This window comes from Lytechinus variegatus, chromosome 3 (genome assembly GCF_018143015.1).
Source record: "Lytechinus variegatus isolate NC3 chromosome 3, Lvar_3.0, whole genome shotgun sequence".
In the NCBI taxonomy this organism is placed as follows: domain Eukaryota; kingdom Metazoa; phylum Echinodermata; class Echinoidea; order Temnopleuroida; family Toxopneustidae; genus Lytechinus; species Lytechinus variegatus.
In genome coordinates, this window is record NC_054742.1 from 68517514 (window position 1) to 68543768 (window position 26255).

The 26255-nt window shown below is 40.0% G+C and overlaps 1 protein-coding gene across 5 annotated transcripts in view; it reads right to left on the reverse strand.

Annotated features, from left to right (window-relative positions):
* Positions 1-6455: 6455 nt before the first annotated feature.
* LOC121411771 (glucose-6-phosphate 1-dehydrogenase X-like) overlaps positions 6456-26255 on the reverse strand; it is a 40932-nt gene continuing 21132 nt past the window's right edge. For all 5 annotated transcript variants that reach the window (XM_041604617.1, XM_041604618.1, XM_041604620.1 and 2 more), the window contains exons 4-14: positions 25286-25394; positions 22343-22557; positions 21475-21633; positions 20761-20886; positions 12985-13078; positions 12414-12600; positions 11917-11946; positions 11479-11681; positions 10593-10762; positions 9965-10048; positions 6456-7509 (exon numbers count right to left, since the gene is read on the reverse strand). In XM_041604617.1, coding sequence (XP_041460551.1) covers positions 7503-7509; positions 9965-10048; positions 10593-10762; positions 11479-11681; positions 11917-11946; positions 12414-12600; positions 12985-13078; positions 20761-20886; positions 21475-21633; positions 22343-22557; positions 25286-25394 — 1384 coding nt within the window. In that variant the 3' untranslated portion in view covers positions 6456-7502. The remainder of the gene's footprint in view (positions 7510-9964; positions 10049-10592; positions 10763-11478; positions 11682-11916; positions 11947-12413; positions 12601-12984; positions 13079-20760; positions 20887-21474; positions 21634-22342; positions 22558-25285; positions 25395-26255) is intronic.

Below are 26255 nucleotides of genomic sequence, written 5' to 3' on the forward strand. Positions count from 1 at the left end.
TGGATATTCCTAAGATTCGTTATTCCGAAGGTTCGTTAATCCGAAAAAGAAATGAGGTTTGTAATTCTTAAGGTTTGTTAGTCCAAAAACTAAATGATTAACTAACCTTATTTTGTTTTCGGACTAACGAACCTTCGGAACAATGAACCGTATTTCGTTTTCGGATTAGTGAACCTTCGGAACAACGAACCTTATTTCGTTTTCAGATTAACAAACCTTTAGAATAACGAAGCTTCGGAATAACGCCACAAATGTTCGCATTACGGATCCCTTTTACGTTTTCGAATTAAACGAACATCGGAGTATAGGCAATTTGCATGTTTCGGAATTACGAAGTGTATCCGATATATTACCGGTATACGTAAGTTTTGAGAGAAATTCTTTATAAAAGAGTACTGTGAAAAGGAGTGGGTGAAGTCCTTTTTTTCCCCTTCTAATTGACTTCTGATTTTAATATAATTCAGTTCACTCAAAAGTCTTGTAACTATCCATTATTTTCTAAAAAATTGTGCATTGAATAATGAACATATTTGGTTTTTTTTTTATTGAATATGCTAATGTTTCTCATGCACCCAATCCAATAATGAACTGAACTTAGTTCTCCTCTAGATTTATTTAGTAATACATATGTAGGAGGTATCTGTCCAAACTGACATGAATATTCCGAAAACTAGCTCGATGATTCTGGTTGCTTGTAAAATTTCTTGATAAGTGTGTATAAACTTGCCCTTATGATGAATGCCTTTCATGATTCGTCTGAAATATTAGAAATTCCTTCTGGTTCTTCGTCTTTTGTCTGCATGGCAGCGGGTTGTTAGGATTTACGTGTAAGCAAATTCCCATTTTTGTTGGTCATACAGAAGGGCATTGACACCATATATTTAGCATAGAACATGCTTGAACTAACGCCCTTATGCCATCCACCCATGCATTCTACTACCCTCAGTTCTTCCCGTTATATTATTGTAGATAACATATGTTCAATGCAGGTAAGCCGCTGTGATCCGCTGGGATTTCTGTCAAAGGGGTCTTTTGGCAAGCTGCTGGAGGGGGGGGGGGCGGGCGATGAAAATGGCTGAAAAGGGAAAGGTGTTATCTGCCCTTACATGAAGTATTATCATTGCACAAAGGAAAAAGTGTTTTGAAAGGAAATCAAGTGAAAAATATTTGTTATTGTATGTTTGTCTCACATTGTTGCTTGTAGAATATTTCTGAAAAGCTGCATGTAGAAAGAATAGTTTGCTTTATCACATTCCAATGCTGTAACTTTTTATACTTGACCATAAATATCGCAAGGCCTGGTCACACCGCCCGAGCGCTGTTGGAGCAGTCGTGTAACAAAGAGAAAAAAAATCATCACCACTCGCTACCGTTCACCATTTTCGATTTCGATTGTTATTTTTGTTTACTATTTTTGTTTTCAATTTTTTTCCCAATTTTGTGAGCGAAATTCGGCCCTCTTTCCCTACTGCTCCACGATCGCTTCAACAACGTTCGGGCAGTGTGACCATGCCTTTATATGTTTATCTGTGTGGGAAAGCCTTAAAATGCAAGGCCAATGGCTGATGATATTCTGTGCAAATCCAAACCTTACAATCTCTTATGGATGTCTAATTATGGATAAAGATTGCCCAATTATTTGAAAATGTTTTATTTCTATGCATATATTATGCTAATTTATAGTGACTTTTCTATTGTATTATCGATATTCACTGTTGGCTCTTTGTTACTTCCGTCTGATAAATGCTCCCTGTTGGCAGAAAATGATGATGAGGATGATAATGATGAAACCAAAAGTTTTTGAAAAGATGCCAATTTATTAGATAATTTCATTTGAGAAGAGTAGTTCTTTCCAGTCCTAGTTGATAACTTATTTCATGTTTGATATGACAGAAAGATTTTAGACAATGCATGGTCTGGCGTTGTTCACATATGATGCTTTGAATGGCCTTAAAATGGTGCTGTGGCAAAGTTACTGTAAGAGGACGTCCACCCTTTATAGTACAGTAAAAAGAGTAACAAGATTGTCAAACTTAAAAAAAAATGAGATTTAAAGTTTAGATCTTTTGTTGAAGTTTCTAACAATTTAAAGTTTGGTTTGAACTCAGAGCTTGGGTTTCAAATCTTGGATATGAACTTGGGTTTGGACATGAAGTTCAAATCAATCAAAGTCATAAATTCACTTTATGATGGGTTGTAAAATCAAGTTGCATTTGATTTTCCCTGGGTGTGATGTTTATTAAGCTTATTTTTTTTCTTAGAATCACACTATTCTGTATGTGAATGGAATGGAAGCTTGCAAATACACTAGTATTGTCTCATTTATCTCAACTTACTATTGACTAGTTATAGCTTTCTTACCAAAATTATGAATTCTGTTTATGAATTCAAGATGGACTTCCCCTATGGGTTTTCATTGCATGCAGTTAATATTTGTTAAGATGATTTTGAGCATCATATATGAACAAGCCTTCTAACAGATGAAATGCCACAATCTTTCAATTAGATGGGGAAAATGAACGATGATTTTGCGTGAGTTTCTGTCTCAAGATGGAAGCATGGTTTCCCTTTTTAGTGTGCAATATTTTATGTCATTTGCATTCTGCAAGCACTTTTAAGCTCTGTGTTAATATTAAATGTACATTTTCATCTGAGATGATAAAAGAGTTTAGTTTTGAATGGTGTTGGTACGATTTTCATTTCGTTCATTTGAGCGTCATGTTGATTTCTATACAGTAAGTGTTCCAATGTAACTACCGTTTTATTTTACGAATGGACTATATGTGTACATGTATTTTAAGTAAATGTTAGGGTGTTGCAAGAAATTTAAAGGAGATCATTATATTATTTGTCCCAGACTCAATCATTAGTTTTGTAATTAATTTCAAATTTGCAGTAGACTTGTACATCAACATATTCAAAGTTATAATCTATAAACAGAGGTTCTTGATGACCAGGTGGGTGTCTCATAAAGCTGTTCATAAGTTAAAGATAAATGAAAATAGTTGCAGTAAACACTGATTTCATGAGAAAGTGTGTGAAACCAAGCTTTATTGTCACTATATCATCAAGGATCTAGATCTGGTACAGTTACATAAACTGAACTTTGTGAAATCTTGAAATCTACGCTGATAAATGTTCACACTGAAGATCACTAACACGGATAAGCGCATGTGGGACAGTGTGTTATTGTTGCTTTGAATGTCTGCCCGACACTTGACCCGAATCCTGTGCTTATTTGCTAATTCTCAGCAATTACACAATTTCTTCCAGAATCCTTTGGCATATATTTTTTATTCATACAAACAGACACTTTGGTGGTCATTTCATTGGATTCTTTACAAACTCATTGAAATTAGTTACCACACTGGTGATCCTTGTGGAAAACGGTATGTTCATTGGCGATGGTTAAGCGCATAAGAAGGGTTCACCAGTCGCTCTTAACTTACGAACAGCTTTATGAAACAGCCCCCTGGAAGCTTGCCATAGGCTTGTCAGACATAGCAGCAAGTAATGTTTGCAAGCTGAATTCCAAGTATTGTTGTTTAATACTAACAGAATACGCATTATTTTATTCCCAGGTTCTCAGTAAAGAAATGATAAATATGAATCACATAGTAAATAAACAATAAGTATAAATTGATTATTGTTCAGAACTATCAATTACGAAAATTGTTACTGATTGTAAACAAGTTTCTTGCATCAATCCTCAAAATTGTTGTATACATTATATCTGTAGGCTGAACGATGGGATTATATTTGCACTTGTATGCTGCACACGCATGGCATTCTGGTCATTTCTGGGCAATTTCATATTGAATATATACCTCCAACCCCCTCTTTGTGGGAACTACCTGAAATGATCTGTATCCTTTTCTTAGTTCATGTGAAGTTTAATTCATTGCAAATTTCATGTCTAAAAAGTAAAAGGCGATGGTAGAAACATGATTTGGATCAAAGATATTTACTCTGTATTTTTTAATCATTCAGTTTGGTGGTGGTGTTTTTGTTTTCGATGTGTTTTAGGGAATAATATGTCAACCTTAATGGGGGAGGGAGGAAAGTGTTTTATTAATGTTGATTTATAAATCAGCCTGTGGCCTAACATATTCAAGTAGCTCTTGGAGGCTTGCCAGGCATAGCAGAAGAAAAATGCAAAATAACATAGCATGTATTCAAAATACTGAAGGTCTTTATACCCAGTTCCCATTGCCAAGATTCGTGGAGTAAGCGCAATGATCGTATCAGATCAGTCTGGGCAATCGTATTGTTCAAAAAATTTCGCAATCAGTGTGAATGAGGTATTAGGAAAGACACCTCCAAAAATGTTTAATAGGAAGTAAAACAGCTCATACTCATAACTTAACTCTTTGGACACTGAGCCATGAACCCCTGTGCTGAATTACTTTCAGGGAGGGAAACAATGCATCGTTTGCTTGAGCGTGAAATGCCAAATAAACGAGTGTGCATTGGTGCAGAGTACATGTGGAAAGGGTTAATAGGCCAAGTTATCTAGTTAACAACTAGTCAAGTTTGGTTTTACATGTTTATTATGGGTTACAGTCTATGGGCAAAAAATCCCCAAAGTCTTAAATTTATATATCAGTTTTTATATTCCTGAATCCCAATGTTATGTCCAACTTAATCATGTTATTGCACATAATTGATGGATGGTTGTTTGTATGTCTAAATGTGATGCGGATTACAGGTCACAACTCTTTTTTTCAGTCACATGACTGCATTTTCTAGTCTTTTTTAATATTATCCTGCTTAGTTGTAATATGATACATTTCAATCATGATGGAAATAAAGCTATGGTGTACTTAAACATAACGCATGTGTGCATTGTTGTTTTCATTCTCATATCTCCCAAGTCAAACACATTAAAGGAAAATATAACCTTTGGAACAATCTTGTGTAAAAATTTGAATATTGCGATCACTAGTGCTATGGAGATCATCCTATTGGCAATGCGACCAAGATGTGTGACGCCACTTGTGAACAACTCTCCCAGTAAATTTGTATATATTTCACTCAAACTGCCTCTTTTTTCACGTCTAACAGTAGATCATGTGTTCTTTCTATAGGAGGGCATGTAACAAAAATTTTCAAAGAATACATTTACGGATAAAGAGTTTGGATCACCATGAGAAAGAGCAAAAAGAGACATTTTGGGGTTATTTTATAGACCATCAAAGGAAAGTTGTTAACGTGTGACATCACACGTCTTTGTCGCATTGCCAAAGGGAGGATCTCCATAACATTAATGATCGCAATATTCAAATGCTCATCACTTTCTCATTTTTCTCAAATTTTCTTTGTTGTTTATTCTTTGATTTTTCTGTTTCCACACAAGTCCACATTTTCCAAGGTTTCATTCTCCTTCAAAGCTTCCTTCAGACATGATCTGACCAAGCTATTAACAGTGTTCACTCACACAGTGAAAGAAATCTCACCTATATCTGTCATGACCTTTTTTTTCCAATGCCGTAAAGACATTGTTCTATCAGGTGGGCATTTCATGAAGAATTTTGTGATTTCCTCTGAACAATTCCAGCCATTCCAATCCATCCGTTCCTTATTTCTATTCGACAATTAGCCACGAGTGAATATTTTTGCCACCTGACACACTGTATGTTAATTGACATAAAAACATTTCCTTCATTTCTGATGTACTTCTTTCTTATTTTTTTTCTATAATGATATACTATTTTAATCATTCAATAATGAGAAAAAAAAATCAACACCAACACAAGCAAAACAAAACACTGGTGACATATGCCATCACCAAAACTGTAGAGGGAGTACTTTCTGATGTTCTCAGAAATGCAATGATTTCTAGTCGTCTATAACAAAAGTTTTGTAAGTTGTACCAGCTACAAGATGGTTCATTACATAAAGCTGCCATTTTGGACTCGCCGTGCGGACACAGCAAGGGGAATATCGACTGCAGCAGCATTACTTGTTTCATTTGGGCCAATTTTTTAAAAAGAAATTGCTTGGTCACCTTGGAGAAAACATAACAGATGCTAGCATCTGCAACATGAATTTTTTTTATGCCTCAATCTCCATTGACTTAGTACGGGAACAAGTTGTTGAGTTTCGTTGCATTAGGCTTGGATGAACCCATATCTTTGGCTTGGCTAATGGCACTCAAAGACTTGTGGTGCCATTTAGTATTCCAATCAAATACACGCATATATCACTGACTTGCCTACATGTTTATCTCCTCATTCTGACATGATCATGCTCACAAATAAACCAACCACAAAAACAAAACACAAACAAACATACCCACCACTGACAGCTGATAAATAAAAGTCAATAAATAGTCAAAGAACAGACTTCAACCAATATCAACATACTATTTGTGTTAAAAAAGTTCAGAATAAAGCTAGTAGTAGTATGAACATAAATAAAAACGCACCACACAAAATGTTTTATTTTTCTATAAATTCATCACCCATTTAATACAATACAAGAAATGAGTCTTCTATTCTTGTGTATAAAATACTATCTAAATCATGCTTTGCATATCAAATATATATATATTTAGTATACTCTTCAACATCCATTCTCATCAATGGGAAATTAAGGTGTATATAATTGATTCAAGTCAATAATTGACGCCTTAAATACATTGAAAAAGTTCTAAACTTAATGGGAAATTATATTTCTAAATGGATTGGAATTCATAATGTGCAAATTAACTTTTTTTATTGCAATGTAACAATACTATGTTTCATTTAAAATGTAGCAATTATCTAGTTTTAATTTCTTGTAAAGCAACTGTTTAATTGCAAATAAAGCATCAAACCAAGTGACTATTAACTTTAGTTAGTACTTTTGTTTATTTATCTACTTAAGTAATCAGAGTGTTGAAGCCAGCATGTCTCATAAACCATATAAACATGTCACTTTCTCTCCTAATACAAAACGATTTTTGAATGAGGATTTTTAGACAAAAAGAAAAAAGAAATTTACCCTCAAATGCAGGTGCTGGCAAACATGTCAATTTAAGCAAATTGACTGTAGTACTAAGCTCCATTTAATATGAGCTAAATATGCATATGGTTGGTCCAACGTGTCTTTTCTTTGCGACACTTTAGGCAAGAAACTTGTTAGGTGATGCATGAAAAGAATCAAGACAGAAGCCTTGTCTATGGTGAAAGAGAAAGAAAAATTCCCTTCAGCAAAAAAAATGTGGTATAACTGCAACAAAATAGCCTACATTTTATCTTGGATTAGAAGCAAATGTCCATACCATGTAGTTTGAGGGTGGTAATATGTTATCTTAGATTTTACTTGTCTTTTTAAAGATAACATATTCTTGAAAAGACAAGCGAATAAAGCCTCAGAGTTTTGAACTGTTGAAAACCACAGCATAGAATAAAAAAGTGTAGCCCCATGCACTTCAATTTATGTTAGTCTAGTTACATAAAATGGCTTCTATCTCCTTGCTGGTGCTTTATGCAGTGAGCTTCTTTTCTTGAGACTAGATGTTAAAGTCTGTGAAAGGAAGGAGAATACACACACACAACTAGAGTGAGATCTTTCATTATTCAGCAAACCAAGCTGCCCAATTTCATTTTAATTACCAAAACTCTTATAATATAGATATTTGATAAATTAATCCATGTTTCTGGGTCGTAATTTTAAAATTGATAAACTACTGTGTCAGTTTATGAATTTGAGTGGATGAAGATTAGGGAGATCTTAATTAAAAAAAAAAAAAAAATAATATATAAAATCAAACACTGAATAGCAGTTTCCTCCCTTGTTTTAAGCTAAAAGCTATTTTGGAAGCTCTTTACAATCTACATCTGTTTATGTGATTTTTATTTTCATTATTGAAGAGGCTTCTCTCTGAAATACAAGAGTATGCATCATGCAAAACAAATGTGTACACGAGCACATATGAAGGTAACTACCCAATTAAGTAGCTTTTGAGCATTCTCTGACATCCCCTCAGTGCATATTATACCGTTATGTTGACTAAGGTGACGTCAAAACCTAGAATATAACAAATGTGATCTTTGAAACTCTGGTCATCAAGTGATGACCAGATTACTGTTTCAAATCTACATAACCTGTGATATAAAAATCTAGCAACCTTAAATCTTTACAAAATCAAGCAAAGGAAGAGAGAGTGGGAAGAGCATCGGACAGCTAGCAGCCATTAATTACAGGAGAAAAAAATCGGCCTTAGAATTTCATTTTGTTCTAAATATGTACTTTCTTCTAAGCATATATGAATATTCTGAATCGCATCCATGGAAAAGAAAGCTTTACTTAACAAGAAAAATCAGTAAATGAATCCCACTCGATTCCATTTGTCAAATGACAGTGTCATTCAAAAGTGAACATGGGCTTTATGTGATTTGTGCTAGTGATCTTGAAACCCAAAACCATTTCATCGTTAATAATAAATAGTTGTGTTAAATAGACTTGATAATTTTCCAAAGTGTTTTATTTATTCATGCCATCAAGGCAATTAGAACTATTACAAATAAATATAACTAGTATGAATAAATATATCTCTAAAAATGTCTTCTGAATTCCGATAATCATGTTTGTTGATCGCATGGACAAGGATTAGGTGCATGTATTCATGTCATCATTTGCAATGGAACTGATTTTGGACAAAGCAGAGATCTTCTCTGCTTGCGTTTAGCATGTTCAACATGTATGAATCCTGAAGAGCATTTCGTGAAAAGACTGATTGGAGATTTTATCAGACAGGTCCCATTTTATCCGACAATTACCATAGTAACAGTACTTGTTATCCATTCAGATCCAACGAAAGATGTCGGATCTGACTTCTTGTCGGACGAAAATGTTGGTGGAACGTTCCCCTGGACTTTAAAATTGCACTTGTATTCTGCTTCCAACACCTTAAAACTACATCTTTGCCCTTGAAACACACAACATTCTGATAGCATCAGTGTTTTTAGAATATACTCCATTAACATCCCACAACATTCTGGGATTTAGCAGTGAACAAGACACTTCTCACAGAACAAAACAAACAATTTACAGCGACATTGGCAGGCACGCACACACAAAATCTGATTGAATCGTTTGCTCATATAAACTGATTATTCTCAACCCCAAAATATCAGACATTACTTTCTATTGAACATGAGCCTTGTGACATAGGGTAGGTTGCACGACATTTTCTCCTGCGACTATTGCTCCGGGCTTTATTTCGTCTAAGATATAGGGTTAGGGTTGCAATAGGGTTTATGTTGGGTTTATGGTAGGGTATAGTGTTCAATCCAGGGGGGCGTTTCATCAATATTTTCGTCCGACAAGTTGTCAGATCTGACAACTTTCCTGGATTCCGATTGTTGAGAAGCAATGTTACTATAGCAACTGTCGGATAAAACAGGACTTGTCGGATAAAACGTCTGACAAGTCCTTTCATGAAACGCTCCCAGGTTGAAGTGGGTCATTCCATTAAAGTGTGGAATTGGCAGCAAAGCAATCGTCACCGGAGCTTAAGTGTTATGGACCCAGAGAGTTTGGGGTATTGCAAGAAGGTTACGTTCTGCTGCAACTGGACACAAATCAATTAAAAATTTTCTTTAAGGACTTACCCTTGATATTGGGACTTATGACTGATCAAGAACTGCATGTAAATTTCTTGCAACATCCTAATAGTCAATCTTAAAATCAATTCCATGTTTGTGAGTTGTTACAGACTTGCAATTAACATTGATCATAAGATGACTACCTTTTGTGTAACAGGGCATTGAACATAATACAAGTACGACTCCCTCAACGACAACCAATGCGTGTTTAAGTAAAGAGTGTATGGTGAAAACCTTAAACCCCAAAAGCCTTATACAGCGCTCTCGACATCTTTGATCTTTATTCCCTATCAATAATTGAAGCAGCTATCAAAATGTACAAAAAGACTGAGCTCTAGTTCAGCTGCCATTTTTTATTAAAATCAATTTACTTGTTGGGGTTACTCCATTTGTAGGTGCCAGTGAAGTGGAAGTTGTTCTTTTTGGCCATCTCGTCCGCCTCGGTTGGTCCTCGACTGCAAATAAAGAAAAACAGTACGAAGTAATCATAAAAGAAATCATACAAAAATAAAAATTCTTTATTCAAGGGTAGAACTTCAATCATGAAACTGCTCTAGCAGTGGGCAATGCATATCATGTTATCACAACCCTTCTCAAATTTAAATACCAAGTGCATAAGCTAGCGAGCAGAAGTTTCCATTGTTTTAAGAGTCTTTGTATGACTCGGCCAGGGCCAGAACCCATACCATCCTTTCCATGAGGCATTTACTCGTACCCTTGAGCCAATATCACCCCTATCAATGCTAGCTTTACTACCACTAGAAATTGGAGTCTATGCTAAATTGTGCCTTGAATGCAGTGGCGGACAGTGACCCGGAGGAGACAAAGCATTGGAGGGGCACTCTATGATTTGTGAACAATGCTGTGCCCCTCCAATGCTTTATCTCCTCCGGGTCACGGTCCGCCACTGCTTAAATGTGTGAGGGGCATGGGGGGGAAGGTTACAGGATAAATCTATTCAAGAGAAAGTGAAAAAAACAGAGGATTACGAGCTCATACCTTCCATATTTGTAAGGGATCGGTTTGGGTTTCTTGGCTTCGATTTCGTGCAGGACCGGTGTGAAGATCCTCCAAGCTTCAGCTAGCTCATCGTTTCTTACAAAGTGGATCTGACTGCCACAGAAGACATCCAGGATAAGACGTTCATAAGCATCGGGAAGGGGAAGGTCCTGTATTTCATGAAGAAAGATGAAAAAAAATTCAAAATACATTTCGTCCCTTCAAATGAATTCATAGCTTGTATCCCTGACAGTTTGTATGGTTAAAGACTAGCATAATTAAATAAATTGATAATTTTGTTGCATTCAGACCTCTAAAAATTCTCTAATTGAAGGAATCACTGTCTCATGATTGAGACAAAATGCTACTTGCATGTATAATCATAAACAAACCGGAATTAATGGGACGCTTTTGTTACTTATATGGGATATTAATGGCTGTCAGTGCAGAGGGTTATCTTATGTGTTTTGGGGGAGGGGGGGGCAACAAATGATAATCCCCTGCACTGACACCCATAGTGTTATCAAAGACTTTTTCATGCAAACTACCCTTTAAAAATGTTTGGGGATGTTTTCTAAGGTTTGTATCCAGTTGATCTTCAAGCAGATGGTCCACTTAATTCTCAGACCATCTGGTACCATGATGGCAAAATATACTTGGTCTAATTACTGTTTGGCAATTGTCTACCTACAAATCAATTCTCTAATGAACTGTTTATATAATAATTTAGATGAATTAGCATAACTGAAAATATGACAAAAGAGTGCATGAGCTACATGCAAATTAGACCAAATGGTTAGTAGACAAACTAATTGTATGAAGTACACAAAACATGTGTAGACCAAGTGACAATTTAGCAAGGTTCTTTTTGCTTCCCCATGCTCACCTTGTATCTTGACTTATAGGTCAGATCCAGTTCAGTCTCTTCAGTACCGAAGGCCATTCCTGGTTTCTTGGTCATGAGTTTAACGTAGACAGCCTCGTTAGGTTGTACCCTGATCACCAGTTCGTTGCGCATGATGTTCCCAAAGATATCGCCAGGGACGTCCTTGAACTGCACCCTCACCTCCGCTTTACGCTCGTTCAAGGCTGCAAGGAATGGGAAAATAGCGGGTCAGTAATGCCGGCGATGGGGCATTTGAATGGCTGGCAAAAAATGTGGACGGAGTCTTCATCATTATCAACATCAACATTATTTTCATCATCATTATCATCATCATAATAATCATCAACCATTATCATCACCATCATCCTCCTCATTCTCTTCCTCCTCCTCCTCATCATCATCATCATTAATCATCATCGACATTATAAAAAAACTTACCTTTTCCACATTTCAGCATGAAAGGCACACCTAGATATGAAATAAAATGAAAATGTAACATATTTTTATTCTAAATTGCAACATGTTTCTTTAAATGTCGATACAGTAATATTTCATATAACAAGTTTTAAGACTGACCTCTTGTGCAATATAAAGCATGGAGGCTATGTATAAAATACCTCCAATGACTCAGATCTTTGACTCTGGATACTTTCATCAAGACAAGACAATTCACTATTGGCATTAATAAAGTGCTCCTTATTCAAAGCTTTGAATTTCACTTTACAAAACTTAACATAAGATGATATAAAGATAATATAATGTACATTAACCTCAAGGGAATATTTCTCATTCCCAGTCAACAATATACTCAGATTATATTAAAAAGGACCACATATCTTCTAAACCCGTTACAAACTTTTTTCTATTTGCTATTTGTAAATCAAAGCATTCATGTCGCTCAAAAGAAAATATTCTTTGCAAAGTCAGTCACTCACCGTCCCATCTCTCGTTCTTGACCAGGAACTTGGCAAATGCAAATGTGGGCGTGACCGATTTCTGGGAGACCGTGGGGTCATCAAGGTACCCCTCCTTGGCGTCCCCTTCTCCGTCCGGGTCACCCACGTACTGACCCAAGACCATGTCGTCAAGGGTCAGGGGGGCCATGGCCTTCAGGACCTTGACCTGTGTAAAGGGAAAAAGTGATTTCAAGATTCATTTTGAGTTTGCTGTTGAGCTAATTTAATCATCGACCCAACACCACCATCAGAAGGCAGGGATGTATAATTGAGACCGGCCTCGAGCCACATTTTGCTGACCTTGGCTTTGGTCTGAGTCACAGTGAGAGAAGGTATTCTCAAGCAGCAATGGCCTTGACTACATCCCTGCATAGCTTCATCTGATGGATGCAATGGCATGAAAACAACATTCTCTTTGCTACAATCCATAAAGACTTGAAGGGGGTAATTGTAAGAGAATGATAGCATGGTTGGGTATATCTGGCAAAGCTTGGCCTTTGATTAAATAGGAGTGAATTTTTTTACCCGACTCTTTGTTTCCCGATCTTACCTTTTCGTCTCTGATGTCTTCGGCTGCTGTTGAAGCAGGCTTCTCCATGGCTGTCAGACATAGGATCTGAAGAAGATGGTTCTGCATGACATCCCTGTGGATAAGAACAAGGGTTCGTATTCACTTGGTCTACAATCACTTGTCTACAAGCAGTAGGTCTTCTTCTCAAGACAGTCTTGGGCGATTCCATACGTGTCGTAAGGGACATTTTGACAATTTCTTTCCTGGCCGAATGCTTGGGCAATAAAATATTCTTTTTTGTCAAGGATAAGCTATAGTGGGTAGTCATGTGAAAAACTAATAACCAACACAAACAAATTGATAATGGGTAAATTACAGGTGAAAATGTTGTGAGTCGTACGGGACGCAGGTATTTCCTTTACGACACGCAACATTTTAAGCTATAATTCACCTATGGACAACATATTTTTGGTGGTTGTCAGTTTTTTTTGCATGTCTACCCAGTAGTACTTTGATATTACCACAAAGCAAATTGAAGTTATTTGTGCGTTTGGACAGCAGGATGAAAAATGTTGTGAAAATGGCTGATTTTTCTAGCATGGAATCGCCCTCTTATACCACATGGGCTAAACTCATCGGCCCGTATTCTGAAGCCAGGTTTAATTTAGACCACAGTCTAACTCTGTGCTAAAATTATGGGGAGCCAAAAGTGAAGAAAAATACTTCAGCTATCATTCCCACACAATTATGAACAAATTGGGTGTCATATGAGTTAATAAATTATGAAAATACTTACCTGATTTTCTTATTTACGAGATAACTCATACATCTACTTGATTTGCTAGTTCAGCCCTCTGGACTGCCATACCCGAATAGAACTCCCAAGGATTTAAAAAGCGCGAGCGCGCCCTCTCCCGTTCAGGCTTACTACCCATGATCACCGCGCAATTAGCGTCCATCTTCCTCACCTTTCGCAAGCCCATACGTTGAAACATGTTGCTACGCAAGGCGGAGGGTCGGTGGGAGGTATCAAGTAGATGTATGAGTTATCTCGTAAATAAGAAAATCAGGTAAGTATTTTCATAATTTACTTCAATAACTCCATACATCTACTTGATTTGCTAGACCAGCACGGACTCAAACCGTAGGGAGGCATGTTTTCAATTGTAAGCCTAAGAAAATTTAAAAGAAAAAAACAAAAACAACGAAATTTAGGGAGAGGGGGAAAAAGCCGCAGCTGCTTTAAGCGCCGAAGCAGCAAATCTCGCCTCGCTGGACGGAATGTCCTTCAAGTAGAAAGAAGTGAAGGAGTTAGTTGAGCGCCAAAAGGCGCCCTCAAAAATGTCCTCGAGAGGAATGCCCTGTATACTCAGGAATACTAAGTATCATGGCCCTCGGCCTAGTGTCAGGAGAACAACATCACCTGCTGACTAGAGCGTAAGAATCGAAATTTGTTGAAAATTTCAACAAGAATCGTGATCGGAAAACTGAAGCTTTTAAGGCTCAGTAAGTGATCAATCGACCAATCTGAGAAGGCGAGATATCTCAGAACCCCTACCGAAATTTAAGCGTGCCGCTTGCTAGTAACTAGCATGCGACTAGCAGGGCACTCGCTTAATAAGCGAGTGCATGCTAGCGAACAGTCCCTGCTCGCTAAAAGATCGCTTAACTATTACTCTGCACGCATATCACACACGCTTATTAAGCTAACCGCATGCTAGTTACTAGCATGCCGCAAGCTTGCGCAAGTTAGTCGCACGCTTCCCGCAAGCTTGGAAATTTCTGTAGGTGAAGCCTCCGCGTGGGAGAAAGCGCCCAGAATTCGATATCTGTCTCAAATGCGTGAGGGCAGAAATCTGCAGAATTCTGATAGAGAGCTGTGGTAAAAAGTTACTAGCGGTCCGAAGGGGACCAGGAACGACGGAGAGTAGGGATTTAGGAAGAAAACCACTCGTAAGGCAGACAAGGGTCGAGAAAGCGACTGAGTGCCATCCTGTTAATAAGGAATGCCGCGACATGTTGCCTATGTAGAATAGAGCAGTCTGGTCAAAACAGCTCAACCGGGCGTGTCAGGGATACAGCGCGGTACACATCACGACAAAAGTGTGTTAGACCGAGTGATCGAGAGAGAACTCAGGATCCCCTTTCTCCCATACTGATTGAAGCACCCATCTGAGGGTGCAGTGCCCGCGGTGGAAGAGGTGGCTTGGCTCAAGCCACCATCGCCGAGAGAGCCCGTGAGGCTAGGCTGCGATGGCTGTCCGCTGGCGGGGGAATCCCTAGCAGCAGCAAGTGTACGCCAGAGGGAGCTGGCGAAAAAAATCTGTCACGATATTACGTGTAAACGACCATCAAGAGATGCTCTAAACGAACAGACATCGCCAGATATGATACCTCAACCGTTACATTCCCAACGGAATCGAATGAGGTAGCAACGGCCCTGTCCTATCAAGTTAGGGACGGAAACTGGCTAAGAGTGTCGAAGTCCTCGCTTGAAGAAACAAGCGAAGGAGACTTGAGGAAGTAATCACAAAATTTCCATCAGTCTGCGGTGAGAACCAGTTGTTTATGAAAACAGTCACAAGGCCTGTTTCTCAGGTGATCGTAAGAGCGAGCACCGCCGGCGCCGGTTGCGGCAGCGTGGAACAGTCCGATATCGGTAAGATAAGGAGCTCCAAAAAGCTGCGGGGGGGGGCGGCAAAAATGACGCCCTAAGCAGCGGGGATGAGAATCTAAAATTTCTAAAAGAAAACTCCAGTGAAGTAAATCACTTACATGGAGAGGCTCATCCACAGTCGGCCCGAGAGAAGGCGGGTCGTAGTGATCGTGGTTAGGAAGGCATAAGCATACATCCATCCACTGTTACATCATCCTCGGTCGTGCGGTGACCCTGGCCACATGCCTTGCATGGAAGGAGGATGAAAGCAGCATGCGGGGCGACTCGAGTGTGCCGTGAAAAAATTTCTAAGAAAGAAGCCGATTCGACTAACGGGCACGGTAAAGACATCCACCGTAGACCACTCCGCACAAGGAGGGAGCGGCGGAGACGCCCGCAAGATTGACCCACATAGAGGGCAGTCTATAAGATAGACAGTTAGAGCTCGACCGATGGTCTGGCGGTGTACAGTTTGGTGTGAACTCGCCGACCCGGTACGGTGGGTGTGCCCAGAAAGTAGGCATAGAATGCCGACAGAGAATCCTGGGGCTTTAAACAAGTTTGAACGCGCGTACATAGCCAACAATCTCATGAGATGTACGGCGGTTACTTTCCTCCGAGATGATGTTTACCCAACCGGGAAAGACTCGGGGAACAGCTGTGAATGTCAACAGGAGGGATATCTAGCATATGAAAAGCTGATTCCTTCCACGTATTCGGTGCGGGTGCTGCCGGCGGTGTCCGGGGGGACGACCGGTGATGGCAGCTCGGGCAGGGTTCGTACGAGCCGCCCGAATACGAGACAAATAGGTTAACATAACCATAATGCACCGGGTGGTGAAGGCATAGCGATTATTAAGCACAGGAGAACTTTTAATCGCCGTGACATTCAGATCCGATATACATACTCATAAGCTCGGAGAGCTATGAGATAGTGAGACATACCGCTGAGCGGTGATGGTGCTCATATCAGAGTCGCCCTCTCTTCAGCGGCGATCGCTGGAGAACGGGTGTCTGTACTAGCCCTGACTCTGGCGTTGCAAGGGTAGGAGCTAAGTAAGACAGGGCACCCTTACTTTCGAATAGAAAGTGAGGTTCAGGCCAGAAAAGCGACGGTCCCGTCGCCTGGGCGGACGTGATAGGTTGTCCTCTCAAAGCAGCCAAACATTCTCACGAGAGAAGTGCGGCATGCGGTATGTAAGAGATTCATACCTCCAATCTACGGGCCCGCTTAGGGGGAAGAATGGAGAGAGTTACCGCTGAAGGAGTCGTCGCCGTATGTGAGCTTGACGTAGAGGGCGAATTCGGGAGAACCTGCATAATATCGCCCCCCCCCCTGCCTCTGCCTTCTCGCTAGCCTCGAGAGGCTTGAAAATTTCGAGACGGCGGCGCCGGAGCCTGGCGCTTCCGGGCAGCAGCAGAGCGGGGGTGGGTTTACACCCACGGAGCTGGCGGCTTCCTCGTCGTAGGAGCCGCCTCGTCTAGAGCGACCCCGTCACTCTCCGAGACCCCCAATTCGGCCGATTGAGCTCGGAGCGCCTGAAGAGGCGGGGCGAGAAAATATGGACTCCCTTGCTTCATCAATACCCCCACTCGGAGGGTAGATGTGAGGTAGATACTTGTCAAGCAGCGCCTGAGCGCTTACTGAAAAGTCGACCGCGGGATAGGGGTTGTCCTCGTAAAGAGAGTCTCGCTCTATGGACTGAACCGGGGGTTTGTCCAGTAAGCGCCGGGGTGGCCCCGCGTGTCGGCTGGGATACGTGCTCTGAGATCGACGAAAATGCTGGAAAGCACACGCGATCTTGGGCACCCGGTTAGTCGGTGCACTGGCTGGCGATTTAACAGAATCGCTCGAGGATTTCCCGGGTGTCTGGTGGTTATTGCCCACTTGTCTCGCTTGATGCTCAGGGGCATCAGCGGGGTGAGTAGACGTCGAGGGTGGGGTGAACCCGCACTACTCGAAAGCAGAATGTAGCAGCATGAATAGCTGTAACATCTGACCACCGACACAAGGGTCTGAAGGAGGGACGCCCATGGCAACAGGGCTGGCCGACCTCACCTTCGACCTCTTCTTCTTCGCGGCCTCCGCCGGCGTGGCCGGGGCAGAAGAAGGCACAAGAGGCACGGGTGATTTCTTACGATTTGCCGCCCCTGGCAGGGCGGCCGCCGACAATGAAAATTCACCCGAATCTGACGGGGTCAGATTGTGGTCACAGCCCGATGTGTGACGCCTCTCGCGGTAGCAGAATATAGCAGCATAACATGTATGACTGTAACATCTGGCCACCGATAAGAGGGTCTGAAGGAGGAATGCCCATGGCAACAGGGCTGGCCGACCTCTCCTTCGACCTCTTCTTCTTCTTCTTATTTTGCGGGCTCCGCCGGCGTGGCCGGAGCAGAAGAAGGCACAAGAGGCACGGGTGATCTCTTACGATTTGCCGCCCCTGGCAGGGCGGCCGCCAACAACGAAACTTCACCCGAATCTGACGGGGTCAGATTGTGGTCACGATCAGATTGTGGTTACAGTCTGTGTGACGCCTCTCGCGGTCAGGGGCTGGGCGATCTCTCCCGATGCTGTCAACGGAGGACGACTTATACAGCAGAGATCCTGACCTGTGCCGGGGGAGAGAACCGCACTCTCCCTCCGGACTTCTGGTGACCCGGTAGCCGGTGGGTCGCATAGCCCTATGGGTGCTGCGGCGGCAGGACCTAGTTTAGGCTTGGAAGCCTTGGCTACCACTTTTTCCTTTGTCCGAGACCGTGGCACCACAGTCTCGGCCTTCCTTCTCTTAGCATCCGACCGCAAATTCGGAATGCTGATCGACGCACCCTCATACTCACCGCCGCTGGGCGCTCACCGCGGCGTCCTTCCTGCTCGCCTGGAGGCGGCCGACTTCTGTAACTTGCAATCGGGACGGTCCCCGTGGAGGGCACCAGGTCCTCTGGGGCTGTGTTAGTCCCATTCAAAGATACCTCTCTCTACCCTGAAAAAGGAAAAACAAGAATTTTTCTTTTTCTTTTTTTTTTTTTACAAAGATCTCGCTTAGATTAAAGGTGGAGACCGGAGTGGTCTTTCCCTCCTCCTAAAAGGAGTTTGTTTGAGCAAACAGAACAAAACAAGAGGGGAGGGGTAGGGAGGAAGAAGAAACTAAGAATAGTTTAGGTATCTGCCTGTAAGAAAATAAAAAAGGAGGTCGGAGACTTTGAAAAAAGAAACTCCTACAAGGTTCCCCTACTATATTCTCTTTTTTGTGCCCGAAGGAAAAATTCGAAACAAAAATTCAAAAATGAATGCAAGTTCAGAAGAGAACGAACTTTCCACCTGCGAAGAAACACAAAAACAAGCATTTCAGAGCAGGAAGAAAAGGGATTGAGAGACAAATAATTCCAGATAAGAGAAATTTTACGATAATTTCCAAGAGGAAAAAAAAAAGTAACCTCCTGTGGAAAGGTAAAGAAATTCAGAACAGGAGGAAGGAGGAACGTCTCTAGTAACGATTCCAAGAGGAAGAACGACACAGTAAATCCTCAAAGGGAATCGTAGAGCCCGCCTGTCGAAATAAAAAATATATAAGACTAGGAGGGAAGAGGGAATTGAACGAAGAAAACAATTCCGGGACAGGTCAAAAAAATTTCTAACAGGAAGGAGACCCCACCTGTAAAGAACAAAAATTTTTTTTTTTTTTTTTTAGGGGGGATTGAATAACCAAACAATCATCAGGTATAATTGCGTAAGCCGAATTAAACAATCCCCGAAGCGTCTGTGAATAAAATATTAATCAAGAATTTTATTCAGAACAGAAAGGAAAAGGAATTGAGCTTTAGGATGCGCCTGTGAATAAAATATCAATCAAGAAATTTATTCAGAACAGAAGGAAAAGGAATTGAGCTTTAAGATCCGCCTGTGAATAAAATATCAATCAAGAAATTTATTCAGAACAGAAGGAAAAACGAATTGAGCTTTAAGATCCGCCTGTGAATAAAATATCAATAAAGAAATTTATTCAGAACAGAAAGGAAAGAGAATTGAAGAATTAATCAATCAATAATCAATCGAAAATCTTAATAAATCAATTCCAGAAAGCAAGGAAGGAACAGAGTTGAAGATCCCAACCTGCAAAAAGAAATAACAATAACACCCTCGACAACAAAGTGTAGAGGCTGTCTAGAATTTAATTCAAAAACGGCACCAAAAGCCACCACGCTTTGAACGTGAAGAACAATAACCATGACAGGTGGTGAAGGCTTGCTGCCACGTAGGCAGGCCAAGCCCGGTGCCTCGCGAACGCGCTAGCGAAGCGGCGCGACGAGAACTCAAACGTTAGAAAAACAATTTAAGTGTCACCAAAAACACGTCTAAAAAGTCACGCCAAGTGTAAATTCTGAACACAATCTTACACACAAATGGAAAGATTGAAATTAAAAGGGAGAATGCACCACAGATAAGCGAAAATAATATACCAAGCTCAAAAAGATTTGAGCTCTTAGGAGACTTATCTGAGCACGTCTTGACAGGTGGCTTGCCGAAAGCAAAAGAGGAAGATGGACGCTAATTGCGCGGTGATCATGGGTAGTAAGCCTGAACGGGAGAGGGCGCGCTCGCGCTTTTTAAATCCTTGGGAGTTCTATTCGGGTATGGCAGTCCAGAGGGCTGAACTAGCAAATCAAGTAGATGTATGGAGTTATTGAAGTAAATCAAATGTGTCCTGTTAGGGATTTGTGCTCTGATTGGCTCTCCATAGTTAAACCACAACTTTAAACCAGGGTTTAATTCAAACCCGAGTTCAGAATACTAGATATTTGGTATACCTACACTCGGTCCAATATCCACTTAGACTTATTCTCACTTAGTCTAATTAACTCTTGGTCTATTCATTTTTTTATTAATAGTCCATCCAACCAAAATAGACTAAGTAGTGCTAGATTAAGTTGATACTACACGAAAATAGGTGTAGCCTAAACTTGTATATTGGGCTCAATGGCAATTGGACCAAATGGTTGATAGATGAAATGGTTGTAGACGTAGTAGGATTAGTACACTTGGAATGAGACTAACAATACACAATGCAGGCTAGAGTTTAGTATGAAAATACACAACAGTATTTGGGGTAAAAAAGGTAATAATTGTTTCACAAGCCAAGAACAAAGAGTTCCCTTACCTGATGATTCCAAATTCATCAAAGTAGCCTCCCCTACCCTGGGTACCAAAAGGCTCCTTGAAAGAGATGATGACCGATGCGATGCTGTCTCGATTCCAAATCGGGCTGAACATACGATTGGCAAATCTGAATTTTTAAAAAAGTCAATAATAGTATGTTTAAACTTACACTAACCAACATAAACGAGTACAATATTGTATTTTTTTTTGGGGGGGCTAGGGTTAATTGAAGATTTTCTGCAAGTGAAAGTAACAAGGTCAGCAAAGAAAAAATATTTCTTGTCGGCTGCAGGTAAACGATAAAAGGTATAAGCGATGTTGTGTCTCGCCCACTGTAAATGACCAGAAATATTGTGATATGCGAAAGGATGCAACAGAATTGTATTAAAAGTTCATTGAGAAATAACTGGGATGGAATAACATTTGTCGTAAGAGTCTTGCATGTAAACTTTAATGTTGACCTCAAAATGAACTTTAACCTTACCATGTGACCTCCGAACACAATGCAGGTCTCCTAAGTACAGCTACAACCCAAGTTTGATTTGGTTATTTGAGGAAAGCCACTAAATTTAGGGTCAAGTCTAGTCATTTTAGGGTTCAAGTCGGGTTAATTCAGTCAAGTCACTGTACAAATGTCAATAGGAACGAGCCATGGAATACTGTTCAAGTCACAGGTAGGTTTAAGTACAAGAGTCACGAGTTATTTCTTGATTACCTTAGCACCATGAGGTTTTGAACCATCTCCTTGCCAAGGTAATGGTCGATACGGTAGATCTGGTCCTCAGTGAACAGGCCGGCAAGATGATTGGATAGCTTAGAGGATGACTCCAGATCACGTCCGAATGGCTTCTCCACAATTACCCTGGTCCAGCCACTAGAGGTTGGTTGGTTGATGGAAAATCAATAAAAACGTTATGTATCACTTCACATGAGTGAGTGACAAATGAATAAAATCCATGGCTTTCAAAACAAAATATTACTTAATTGTTTTTACTTTCTTTTAAATACATAACAAGTTCACCTCTGTTTGCAAAAGGGCTTCAGAGAGGTACATACATTTTTTCAAAACAAGAAAAATCCATGATAATATTGGAACGTTCAACCACTTAGATAATGTACTATTTTTTAAAGTTCGATCTTACCAATTCAGAAGAGTGTAATTCTTTTTTTTGTTCACATTCAAGGGAGGATGAACATGCAAACAATCACAATAATATGTTAACATAGTTTGACATAGGATAAGTTCTCTACAATTTTGACTTTATTATCTGTGGACTATCTTGCTTCTACTGTTGAACAGAGCTGAGGGAATATACTTCAGAAAACAGTAAATCACCAAAGCAATAGCACTTCTAGTAGTGGTAATATTATCCTGCCTGGCTTTAGCTCAAGCTGTCCTTTCCTTCTCTCAGAGCCTTCAAGGTCTGTAATCCTGCCATATATCCAATCACCTCACTTGGGTTGAGTGGCACCCAATATCTTCCTTCTTGCTCGAGGAAAGCATGCCTTGGCTGGGAATGGGAACCTACAGCGCTCTGACTGAAAGAAAGTCAGAACCGCTCGACCAAGATGTGTATACTTACTTCTCAGCCATACAGGCGCCCTTGATATGCTTTGTTACAGATTCGAAGACGGACGGAGGAAGAGCTAGGTAGAAGAGTCTGTTTGTCTTTCCTTTCTCCAAGGTCTTGAGGTTGTCATTAAGGTGTTCAAATTCTGCAGCATCGTCGTAAGATCCCTTGTAGTAAACATTCTCCTTGAAGAATTCTTTTAACTTCCCCTCCTGGTCATCCTTGATCTACATGAAAATGATCAATTCAATGCACAAAAATCATCATTATCAACATCATCATAGACATCAACAATATCATCACCATCATATTGCCATCATCATCATCACCATCATCACCATCATCATTATCATTATCATTATCATTATCATTATCATCATCATCATCATCATCATCATCATCATCATCATCATCATCATCATCATCACCACCACCACCACCACCACCACCACCATCATCAATATCATTATAACGATGATGATGATGATGTTGATGATCAGCATTTGTATAGCATCATATAGCTGTAAAATAAAAGCATTCACAGGTGCCGGCTCCCCAATATGTCATACATTTGTCACAAAGTTGCTTGAAAAGCTAAGTCTTTAGTTCTGATTTTAAGGTTACAATCAAGAAGTTGGATAGGTGGATAATTCCAAAGCCAAGGAGGAAATGAAAAAAAAACTCTGTCCCCACAAGTTTTCAGACGGGTACTGGGTATTTGACGATTAGCTGACGTGCAATGATCAGACAAGTTACACAGCTCGGGGCAAAGTTATGGAGAGCTTTATACATCAGCATTAGGATCTTATATTGCACTCTGCATTGTACTGTCAGCCAGTGAAGCGTTGGCAAGAAGTGATCGAACTTCCGAATGCCCAAAAGAAGGCAGGCCGCAGCATTCTGGACAGCCTGGAGCCGAATGATAGCTAATGAAGGCGAACCAGCAAGGAGACAGTTGCAGAAGTCCAGTCTCTCTCCGTCATCATAGTCATTATCATCATGAACATCATCATCATAACCATCATCGTCATCGTCTTCATCATTATCATCGTTATCGTCATCATTGCCATGGTGGTGTGATTTCTAACTGAGCTTTCATCATTAACCCTTTGGCTCCATGTTTCATTTTGTCTAACTGGCACTCGTTTCATTAGACTGAACAGGGTTAGCCAGACTTGTTTTCAGGATTTTAAGTGAAATTAAATGAAATGGAAAGGAGATGAACTGGTTGGAAATAAAATAAAGTCTGAGTGTGGATATTCATTCAAGAGAGAGAGTATAATGATAATAGTATTCAGTTCTTGCATATTATGTACCATTTAACGTCTGGATGCACTTCCAAGAGCACTTTGGATATCAGCGTGGCTTTATATTCAATTCTTGCATAGTGCATATTCTGTACCATTTAATGTCTGAATGTGCTTTCAAAACGGCTTGGGATATTATTATTGTTGCTTTAGCCCGGATATGACTGACTGAATGAATGATGACTGTATATGATAGCTAAATTATCATGTACAGTATGTGATTGATTCAATCACTGCTTCCTTGTTTTAAAACAATCACTTCCATTTTACATGACAGGCCTAAAAAGTAACATCACAAAACTAGGCCGAAACAAAACTCCCTTTATTGATCATATCTTAATTTAGAATTTTCTTCAGTAAAAAGAATCAATCCCATCATTTCTCCCATGATCCTTGCTTTTTACACAGACTGAAAGCAACACACAAACACGGTACTGATTCGATCATTCAACACTCATTTCCGTGACATTGCCTCACACCCGAACGCACCTGAAAAGCCTGAGTGCTTGATCGAACAATTGCACCCCATCGCTTTCCTTTCACGATGCTCAATTGAAGAGAAAACAAGGCATGCCTTTTGACACAATTTTCACATTATTATCATGGTTGGTTTTGCCCATCCAATGCCGGCCAATAAAAGCACAGATGAAAGGAGGTTCCATGAACACGTCTCCTTCATGTATTTTCATTTCAATGAGAAAATATAAAATACACAAGATGCATGCTTGGATTGTGTTTCAAACAATGTAACCTACAATTTTCAACTGGTACATTTTTACATTGCAATATTGTTTTCTTCTCCTCGTCAACTTCCAGTAAAGCCCTAATGGACGATTCCAATGTGGTCAATCTTTGTGTACAATGTACCTCTGACCTCCATTTTACTCCATTCTCATGTTAATTCACAAAATGCTCAAGTCATTATGATTGGAAACCATTATCAAATTTGCATATGAAATTTGCATGGGAAACAGGTCAGGCAGGCCCCAAAGGATTCAATAAATGTGCATACATCTCTTGTATCCAAAGGAGCATTGTACTTTTCAATTTCTATTAATCCATATTCAAAACTTACGATCTGAATCCTCCAATAATACTGCTATTAACAATAGACGGCTTTTGTAGTTGGGTCAAATTTGCGGTTAATTGCTGATTTGTCTGCATACCTGTTTCATGATATCCCACACGGTCTGGGGCCCCCGTTTCATAAAGAGTTTAAACTGTTGTAACTTTGCCATTATGGCAACTACCATGGTAACCTTGATTGTGATTGGCTGCCGAGCCCTCTTACCATTGTAGTTGCCATAATGGCAAAGTTACAACAGTTGCAAGTCCTTTATGAAACGGGCCCCTGATCCTGGTTTGTCTACAACCAATTTGTCAAGTTACAATTTGGTCTCACTGCCATTATATCTAATTTCCAATTAGGCGACACCAATTCCATCTAATATTCAAATAGTCTCTACGGTTAGATTCTGTTAAAACATCTTTTAAATTCATAAAGTAAAAAAATAAAACATACGGTAGTCAAATAGGAAATTAGACAAGTGCTTGTAGACCAAATAGCAATCGGCTATCATACTATCTGCAAGCAGACAAATTGCCTCGTATACCAAGTGAAGATAAACCAAATGAATATCTTACATACCTTCATGTATGGTCTAGTTTTCGCCGCCAGTGCGTCAATGGTCATAACGGACCTAGCGTATCCAACAAATTTCGTCTTTTTTGGAAGGAGTCCATCCTTGTACAGCCACCTGTAAAATGACATTGATGAAATATTCTTGAAAAAATGACAATTTTGTTTCATCACTTATGCAGTGAATGAGCACCAATGATCGATACTCCACAGAATGCCTCATCAGCCTCTTAATTCCAATTCTACACATATTCTATATAAGGGCTATTCCACGGTTACTCACGTTACATTTGGAGACACCTTGACTCATACTTGGAGCTGTAACTCCATTATTATTGATAGGAACTAAACATCTCCTTATCACAACAAAGTACACAATCTGACTATCCTTTGCATAAAAACAAAACTTGGGAAATTCTATTATGCTCCTGGCAAATCATTGGAATGTGTCGGTTACTCACGTTTCATGATTTGGTCCAACCTGTGGAATTGCCCATAAAAGGATATTTGGAAGGAGAACCCAAGGCTGAAGATTATGAGATTTTGATAGATAGGCCTACATGTAGAGTAAAATCAGGCAAACAAAACTAAAAAAAAAAAATTTACTGAGACATTTTTATTCTGCTTCTGATATTGTGGTCGCCAACACCAAAGCCAGTATTTTTCTTACGCAATCAATCTTTAGATCTTAGAGCCCGTATTGATGAAAGGGGAAATTGCATGTACATGTTGTAAGATGGTCAACACCAATGTAATTGGTATACGGCAGACCACATTCAACACCGGAGAAGCATTTCATGAAAGGACTTGTTGGACGTTTTACTCGACAAGTCCCGTTTTATCCGAAAGTTACCATAGTAACAGTGCTTCTCGGCCAATCAAAATCCAGGAAAGTTGTAAGATCCGACAGCACTTGCCAGCTGAGCTGCTCCCCGGTATTCAATACAATCTCCAGATATAAATACATGTACTGAATTTG